At 53.1% G+C, this 9,877-nt stretch overlaps 1 protein-coding gene across 1 annotated transcript; it reads right to left on the reverse strand.

Moving 5' to 3' along the window:
* Positions 1-203: 203 nt before the first annotated feature.
* On the reverse strand, positions 204-7,902 carry BESB_068960 (exonuclease III APE; the record flags this gene model as incomplete). The annotated part of the gene is made up of 14 exons (XM_029365289.1): positions 204-470; positions 680-745; positions 1,407-1,468; positions 1,915-1,994; positions 2,594-2,661; positions 3,085-3,166; positions 3,442-3,478; positions 4,146-4,231; positions 4,695-4,744; positions 5,357-5,416; positions 5,879-5,910; positions 6,131-6,286; positions 6,628-6,676; positions 7,102-7,902. 14 exons carry the CDS (start codon positions 7,900-7,902, stop codon positions 204-206), a joined length of 1,896 nt encoding a protein of 631 aa, XP_029218872.1.
* Positions 7,903-9,877: the final 1,975 nt, after the last annotated feature.

Here is a 9,877-nt window from a genome sequence, read left to right on the forward strand (position 1 = left end):
GCGGCGTCTGATTCTTGTCGTGTTGGGTGCTGGTGAGTTGCGCGTTTCGCTTCTCGTTTTTACCTGTCTGTGGCTTGCTGGGTGCCCGATTCCGCCCCCGTGTTGCACGTATTTGACGCGTCCTCCCCCTTATTCTGTTTCTGTGTCACGAGGCAGAGTAGTTCCTTCAAGGCGCACCAGGACTCCGCCAAACAGCTCCTTCGTTAGACGGCTTTGGTCGCTTCGCTCCTCCTCTCGCTGTCGGACGAGTCGGAGACGACAATCGCCTCGGATGCTTTCTCAGGCTGCTTCTGCTGTTCGCGGCGCTTTTTCTCGAAAAAGCCTGCCAAGGCGCCCTCCCTCCGCTTCTTCGCAGCGGGCGGCGTGGCAGACGCGCAGAGGGTTTCAGAATATACCGCCGGGAGCTCTGCGACTTCGCGCTCCTTCAGGCGCACTAAAACGGGACAGTGATCAGACCCGAAAAAATTCGACTGCGCATGCACACGAAAGAAAGACAAAAAACACGAAGCCAATGCACAAAAAAGCCTGCTGGAGCTTCTTATCGAGACAAAGAGGCTAATCACGTCTACTCGCTCGCAGGCGAACGGCAGGCAGACCCGGGTTGCGGACGAGTTTTACTAAAATAGATTTTTTGTATGAAAACATACAGGCGACACGCCGTTTAGCTGAGTCAAGTTACCTTTGACTTCCCGGCTCCACAGATCCGCACGAGCTCCACTGCCTCCATCAATGGCTTGGTCAGAACCTGCGTGGCGACAAGGGCGACCGAAAACAAGAAAACCTCAAAACAAGAGGGCAAACATCTTACACAATACAAGCATCTACGTTATAAACCGCGGTGGAATATGTGAGAAGTATCCACAACAGCTACACGCCCGAGACAGTCACAATAAATACTTCACGTCGATTGCGCGCAGACCCGCCGTATTACAGACGTAGACGTTTCTCTAGGGGATCTCGACAGTGTCAAGCATACACGCAGGTACAAGGATACTTATGCATATATATATGTGGCACGCGCAAAAGAGTCCATCATATACAGTTATCAATCCACTCTTTTCACAGAGATCATTCCCTAGGGATTACGAAAGGCGCGCACGCATATCTACCCCTAAACCTTACACGCAGGGGAATAAATACATGTATATATATAATAACGCACGCCATGCCAATAGTGCATGCGAGGCTCCCAGCCAGACACATCATACGACAGCGTATATCCGCGGGCTGCAGTCTCAACTAGCCACATGATACGGCAGCGTATCTACGCGGCTCCAGAGGGCACATCTACTAAAAAGAGAAGAGGCTTTGCCCCCTCCGTGCGCGTGTAACGGACTGCCTCTGCGCCTCTGCTGCAGATGCTTTCGCCCCATAGGGTTCAGGGCTTCCGCACACAGGCCGCTTACGATGTGGTCGAGCCGCATGCCGAGGCCCCGCAGCATCCCGCGAGGTCCCGTTCCCCCGAAGCCTGAAAAACGAAAACCAAACGGACACAGAGCCACTCCTTTGCGGCGTCTCCTCGGCTTGCGCGCACACGCGCAGACAGAACTTCCTCTCTCCCGCCGGCTCGCGACGTTCCTGAGGCTCGCCCCGCTCACATGCACTTTCTCTGCATGTGAGCGGGGCGGCCACTGGCCATGGGAAACCAGGCGAGACGGCGACAGAAACCCCAAAAGCGAAACCTGAAACAATCGAAGGACCCGCGCACGGATGCACGAAGGGCAGCCGCCGATGAAGCGCCACGCAGCGCTTCCAGTCCGCATCGGGAGCGAAACGCGCGCCCCCGCGATATCTTTCGATGTTGCAAACATCCACGCGCGCCGCTCGGCTCAGCCGCGCAAGCGGAATGGACGCATCTCTGCACAGCCGATCGGCGGTCCAGCTACAGTTGATCAGGACTGCGCAGGGACTCACCGCGCCAAGAATACTCCGCGCTCTCCAGCGGCGGCGGCTCCGTGCGGGGATGCAGCCCTCTGAAGGCGTCGACCAAGTCCCTGGAGGAAACAGTGAAAGTTCAGCAAGAAACAAATTTAGATTAGAGCCGCGCAGAGTCCTCTGCTGCCTGTGAAGTGCGGGTGTCCGCTAGCAGCCTGCTAGCGAGGATAGAGGAAGAAGGAAACGGACGCACCGCAGCGGCCATAACACGTTCAGCTCAAGCAAGAGGCTAGACATATGTACATGTAGGGAGGCAGAAGCGTCGTGCGATACACAAAAATAGAAATACACACAGATGAAGACATATGAAGACATATACACATAAAAAGATAGACAGATACATAGACATATAGACTGAAAGGTCGAGGCATGGATCAATAGACATATATTACACAGAAAGATATACAAACAAAAATACGAACATACAAGTGAGTTGATGTGTGGCTGTGTGACTGCAGGGTGCGTGAAGCGAGGGAGATATCCTGAACAACGCGGCGTCGCCCGGCATCCCACACACACACATCCGCGAACACGAGCGAACGGCATCCACAGCCTCTTCGTCATTGTGTGACTGGTGGCGTTGCGGGACAGACGCCGAAACGCATGCAGTTATCTCGCGACCAAACGCGTCGAGTTGTCCCCCGCGGGTCTCGCTCACCCAGCTTCGAGGATCTCCCTGAAGCGCCTGCGCTCAGCATCTGTGCACCCGGCTTGACCGATATTCTCCTACAAAAATAAAATGTTCGCCATCCTCCTCGGAGGCGTATCGAGGCGATGAGCAGGGGCGGTGTGCAGAGTGTGGCTGCGGACGACCCCCCGCGCATAACGCTGGAAGTAGCCTCGCATTCATACATACGGCTGCGCAGCAAAAGGACGTCATAGCAGTTTTCCTTACGCGAACACCTTGTGCACGGACCTGTCCGTTGATGCAGGTCTACCCACTCTCATCTGCTCACGACCGTGCTCGGCCAGGCGCAAGGTTCGGAAAAAAGGGTGCTGTCGCAGAAAGCTGCTTAGACCTCTCAGCAAGTGGACACTCAACAGGCGGGGGAGCAAGAAGGCGACACGGTGGTGACTAAAGAAGCGGCAAGTGCTCTGAGACCTGCAGGACTGGCTAAAAAGGTAAACATGCAAAGAAAAGAGCCCTACAGGATCAATCGTCCCGTCGTCGTTCTCGTGGATGACCGAACGAAATCGCTCAGGATCAGAGAGGTCGATGTCCTCCGGAGCGCTGCACGCGCGAAAAAAACGCAGACATCCAGCACAAGCAACCACAACCCTAAGCCCTCAAAACGGGTGAACCCGAGGGGCCCGCAGCGTGTTTCCTTCTCTCTGCGTTGCCTCCTGTGTGCCGGGCGCCCCCTTTCCCGCCCGTGTGTATATAAATTATTTTTTGAATTGAAGGCCTGTCTCGGACTGGCTGGTATCACTTGTGGAGATGCTTATGGGCAGCGGGAAAATAAGGAAATATTTGAAAATATCCGAGATCATGCCCTGGGAGCCTACCAATTGAGATCTCCGACCCAGATCAACGGTTTTTTCACTGCAAGCGCACAGGCGAAAGTCCACAGAAAAACAGACTTGCCTCTATAGACATACGAGAAGATTCTCTTTTAAAAAGACTTATGTGTCGACCCTATATACGCACTCTCGTCGTCTGAAACGCCCTGTTTGACGCGCTTCAGGGACGGCCTCTGTATGACGACAGAAATCCGCCGGGCACGTCCAGCGGGTGGCCTGTCTAGCGCTGGGCACATGCACTTATGCGTTTACATTTATAAAAATGACCATGTGTGATTAGATAAATATATACAGTTTATGGACATGTGTGCGCTGATATATTCGTATAGACATTCACAGATATATTTATGCATGTATGAATATCGTGTAGAGAGACCTGCGTTGTGACGCTCGGGTGTGGTATAGAGCATCCATGCGCAGGCGCGCCGAAGCCTGCGTACGGAGTTAAAGGCCAGCCTAAATGATACAGGAATGCGCCGCAGCGAGACAGCATGTCGCCCACACATATCAAACTGCAGAATCAAAGCCAAAGATCCCCTGTGACACCCATACACTGGAAAAAGGACATCCCCCTCAGCCGTACGTATGTACATATATATACACAAGTAAATATATAGTTCTATGCATAGATGTGTGTGCATGGACTCACGTGGCTGTGTGTGTCGCAACGCATGAATGAGGAGACTTACGTCGCGTGACGAACTCGCGCATACGCTCATCCCACAGCCGCCGCCTCTGAAACGATTTCTGTGTACCGCCGTTGTTGGGACTGTACCTGGAAAGAGGCAGACATAGCGAAACCCTCAACGCCAAACCTGGAAAGCGGCAGAAATAGGGAAACCCTAACCCCTAAACTGCGGGCCCGTAAGATCTAGAGCAGTCGCAGCATACGCGACGGAGGCCGACAGGCCGCGAAAACTGAGACGCAGAAACCTTCGCAGCGCCTGCAGGCGCGCATGCACCTGCCGGTCCTGCAGAACAGTTTGCAGCGATCATGGGCCAGCCCCGCTACCGCCAGCAGGAACACATACTTTTGCATATTTCACAGCTGTCCACGTGTGACATGCATGCGACCACACTACACTGCAGCCCCAAACTACAGTACCACACATATCCATATATATACATACATATATGTGCATTAATCTATATAGACAAGACAGAATCACATAGGTCGGAAGCTCGAAGGCGGCTAGGAACGAAAACGCAAGCAGGCGGGTGTGTTGAGGGCAACTTACGTTGCGAGGACGCAGAAGGGATCGAATTCAGCCAGAATGACGCGGCCTTCCTAATGGACGAAACCAGACAAGAATCCTCTTGGCGAGGTGACACACTAGAAAAAGAGAGACAGCCAGATTTACAGGCAGATCTGTAGATAGATAGAGAGGTAGAGATGCACAGATTGATAGGCAGATATATAGATCGATAGACATATCGATAGACAGATGGAGAGGCAGCGAGATGAAACGCACTGTCAGCATTGGCGAGGAAGGTGCTTTCCGAACAACCAGGCCAACAGCCCGCAACATGTCGAGCGACGCTACACAGGGGGAAGCGCATGCATATCTGACTCGGGCAAAAAACCCCAGTGAATTCGAACAAACGCAGGCATTATAGCCTGGGCTAGTGACAGTGACTCCAGCTACGAGGTGCAGAAAACAAAGTCCTCTAGGATTGCAGTTCTCCGCTAACACACTGGACTTCTTAAGACAGCTGAACGAGTTGCACGGCGCCACTGAAGACGCGCGAGGCCTTCTCCGTTCGCGACCGTCTCGCAGCAAACACCAGAGAACGCAGACGACTGAACGCAGGCCGGGCAGTTCAGCAACCGTAGCGAGGCGAGCGAAACCTGGCGAATGAACAGACTTTTTTTAGCGACAAGAAACCCGCGCAGACTCACCGGATCATGCTGCTGCGCTGGCCATTCGCCCAGGCAAAGATTGTAGCGCACAGACCGGACCTTCGAAACAAAGACCAAACGAAGAAAGAAACAAAAAGAACGGGGACCTCACGCAGCCGGCGAGCCACGCGAGACGGGGGACGCACCTGGACACAGTGGGGCTCAGGCGAAAAGAAAAAACAGCCTTCCCCAAGATGTGAAGCCTATGCATTTGCTCATTCAAGTCATCTATCTGGCAGGATCCCCCCCTCGCGGCTTCTCTGGGAGCCACACCATTCGCCCTGTGACTTTTTGGCCTTTCCTGAAACGCGCGAAAAACTCAAACCAATATACGTCCATATACATGAACACAGGGACTATATACGCTGCTAATTAGTAGATCTAGACACACTCGCAGAGCTCGTTGCACCGTGCGACTCCAAGGCATGTCTCTGGTTAAACATGTACATACAAAGGCGTATATATGTGTATCCGTATATATGCAGCAGACATTTGCCCTCGATTTGATGACTTCGAACGCACCTGGATGTCTTTTTTGATAAACATCATCTGCCCTGAAGACAGCACACGTGTAGAAACGCAGAGCGTCCTCATCCATACCCATCTTTTCTCCGCATCTCTGTCGCTTCCTTTGATATATTTAGGCTCACCTACCTCCATAGTTCGCGCTCGCCAAGACGAACTAGAAGCAGCTCCTGCCGAAAAAGCCTACCTCTCCTCCTCTCCCCCCCCCCCCCCCCCCCCCCCCCCCGGCCGCCACTGAAGAGTTCTTACCGCTGTAGCGCCAGTCGGCGAGGGAGATGAGGAGCTTGTGATGAGGCAGGAGTGCGCCGAGCGTCTCGGAAATCTCCTTCGCCTCCACGCTGCTGACCTTGTCGGACGACTTTATGCGCGAATGGTCACGCGGCATGCCGTCGCCGCGCTTCGCCCCTGCCAGACAAACCAAATGCAAGAAATATACGCACACACTAATCCATATGTATATATATATACACGTACTTATATTTATATATATATATATATATTCACATGTGTATGTTTGCAGATACGCGGAGGTGCACAGGCACGCAGTGGATACGGTAAGGACACAAACACGTGAAAGAGGAAAAGGTAACGCGCAGACACCCTCACGAAAGCATGTACTTGGAAGCCAGTATATATATGTGTACATATATACATGATATGTATATATATGTATACACATTCGCAGCTATGGAAGGCTGGAAGCGTCTCATCGAAGCCGGCAAGATGGTCGAAGGCCAGCCCCTTACCAGGAGGTCCGTGGGCAGCAAGCTTGACTTCCTGGAAGCAAAGAATGTCCTGCGAAGTCAGCAAGGGAACACAAAGAAAACAAAACGTGAATGTCACGAGGCGAGGTCGCCAAGGTGCACGGGACGAGCGGCACCAGCGGCGAGCGGGGACGGTCGCGGGCGACCCGAGAGCCAGTCCGCTGAACAGCGAAGAAAGCGGAAAAAGAGCAAGGGCAAACGAATCGCAAATGCCATCGAAAAACCTTCCGCCGCGGAGTCGTGTTCGTAGCTGCTAGGAAGGCGCGGAGGCTCGAGCGTCGCGCCTTCATCGACCCTACAACCTATGGAGGAAGAAACGAGAGACTCAGCACGGAAAGATGCGACGCAAAAGACCAGGGATGTCTGACTTCGAATACGTGACTCTCATCACAGTTCTGCTCCCAACAGAGAGAGCTCAACGCTGCCGCTGAGAGGGGGGCAAGCTGGGCGCCATACCGGCTCGGTTGTTTGGAGAAAGCGCGAGAAGAAAAACCACTGCCGCGGGTCGCGCATGCGAGCGGCGAGACTGTTGACATTCCAGGTGACGATGCTCAGCGGTGCACTCCGTTTTTCCAGTTTTCTCTTCGCAGGTTGTTCCCCCGCATCGCAGGTCGTTTCCTGCTTACCCGCCACACTCTCTGGCTGCGGCACAGCGGAAGCGGACGCGGCGGAGAGCGGCGATGCGAGCGAGGAGGCAGTCGGCGCGGCGGGTGTCCCTTCCGCGGACATCTTGGTGCGTCGTCTCCTCTTTAAAGGTCGCTCGGGCTCTGCGGCGCAGGACGTTGCATGCGGCGCCGCCGAGGCAGGAAGTGGTGCGGGCAAAGAGGAAGTCGAACGCGACGCGTGGGGATACCCACGCGGCGCAAAGGCCGGATCAACGGAAAACTTAGAAGAAAACCGAGGCGCCAGAGGAGGAGGCGCCGAAGAGGACTCTGGATAGTCAGCAGCGAAAGTGCAGCCGCCGCAAGAAATCGGGCGAAGCTGTGGCAGAGACCTCCGAGGAGACAGGGAGGAGAAAGACCTTTCAGAAAGACAGGACGTAGATAGCCGCGGCACGGGAGCCGCCAGAGAGCGAGAGAGAAGAATCGGCGCGCCTAACGAGGCACCCGAGCGAGGGTGGAGAAAAGACTGAAACTCGTTGCAGCGGCGGCTGCAGACATGCACCCATACATCTGGCTTTTCCTGCAACGCAAGCGCGCGGCACGGTGTCGAACACACATGGACCAAGGAAGGGAAGAAGAAGCCGAGAGGCCGCATTGAGAAAAGCGTAAATCCTGGGCAAGAGGGACGCGAACCGAGTTCAATGACAGATGAGGAGCAGCGAGAGTCAGATAGAGGAGAAGAGCCAAAGACACCAACCTCGAGGAAGAAAACGAGCGTGCCGAGAAGCTCGCGACTACGAAACACAAGAGGGAGAGGCCTACAGAGGCAGACGAAGAAGGAAGATTCACGAACGAGAAAAATCAAGACAGGAGAGTCCGATGATGGAACAAATGTGGGCGGAAATACTCCATTGGAGGGTAGACATCAGGAGACAACAGCAAATCTGCCATATGAAGTAGACGGGGGCATATAACAAAGAGAACGAGATGAAAAAGATCAGAAACTGGATTTGAGGGACGACGATAAAAGGCAGACGTGGAAGAGAGGGTTACGTGTGTACGGACGGAGAGCGGAGAGACACTCGGACACAGGCACAGGGTAATCGTAGGAACGGGCGGGCCCGCAGGAAACCAGAAAGCAAAGAAACAGACAGCGAAATGGATGGGTGGCCGCTTTTAGAACAGAAACGAGGCAACCCAACGCCTCGGAGTGTTGCACAGCGGAAACCTCTTTAGGCGTCCGAAGTAGAGACAGCGAGACACTGGAGTGCAACTTTGCGTGACTCGACGACGCAGCCTGAGACGGACGACGCAGCGGAAACGGGCACCGCAGTATCCTTAAAAGACCTTTTCTAGGAAACAAGAGTGTGCAGTGAGTCATTTACCTAGGAAATAGTCGAATATCTGTGTAAAAAACGTCTTCATCAACCGCTGAATCTCGCGCAGTACCGCAGCCAGCGAGCGCTGTGCGGAATCGTGTGTATGTAGACTCGACTCTGAAGCAGCAAGCAACGTTCGCGCTCGCCAGCCGCCTTGCAAGGAAATTCTTTGCAGCGGAAACGAGGGAGAAACGTACCTCGGTACAGAAGCATGCTTGATGCGAGAAAGCATTCCCCCGTCTGCAGCTCGTGCAGCTGGCGAGCACCCTCCTTTTGTCTTACTCTGGTCCGGCTCACTGCCCGCCCGCTTGCATGCGGGTACAGCGCGCTATTCCGACTTCCCTTGCGTTGAGCCTCCGCACTCTCAGCTCAAGGGTGAAGCTGAGGATTATGGAAGTGTAAGGGCTGAACAAGAAGAAGACGCCTTCTGGAAACATGCCTCTTCTGCGCTACCCCTCGTTGCTGCAACCTTAATGCACGCTTACAGACGAAGAGCGCTCCTGAGCTGCATACGTATGTGAGCAAGAGATATTTCTTTGGACACATGCATGCGTCATGGTACCTCAAGCTACACCCATGGCACGAACACGTAGTTCAAGTACTCTCAAAACTGCTGTAGATCGCCCATATAAACCAATGTAGGTACACATGTCCATATATATATATGTATATGTATATATATATATATATATATATATATATATATATATATATATATATATATACCGTGATTGGGGCGAAAGCGCGGATCTCCGTCCCTGTAGACGCAGCATTCCTTCGTATTTCATGACAACCTAGTCTTCTTCTGCATGAACCCTGAAGGCTCGACGTTAGGCAGAAGGGCCTCCAGACTTCCATGGCTATATAACAAGCCTAATCAGAGATAACCGTACAAGTATTACATATATATACATATGTATATATATATATATATATATATATATATGAACACAGCCATGTACTGCCTGTGGTGTCTAGAGAATGTCTGCATACGTGTCGCGGTGTTTCCTCGGCTCACGGGTTCCCGCCTTTTGCGCTAGCGGTTTTTTCTTAGCTGAATGTCAACAACGCTACCGCATGCGGTGCATCTCGTTGAAAGCGAAATATGCATATGCATATAAGGATAAATAAGAATACACATATCGCCAGATAATCAGCACTCAGTCTGGCAATGTTTCCGTCGAAACGTCGGGGAGCGGCGGACGCAGAGGAATGGAAGAAATAAATTGAACATGGTGTTGATATCGTGTT

The sequence above is a fragment of the Besnoitia besnoiti genome, chromosome VI, assembly GCF_002563875.1.
Source record: "Besnoitia besnoiti strain Bb-Ger1 chromosome VI, whole genome shotgun sequence".
Lineage (NCBI taxonomy): Eukaryota > Apicomplexa > Conoidasida > Eucoccidiorida > Sarcocystidae > Besnoitia > Besnoitia besnoiti.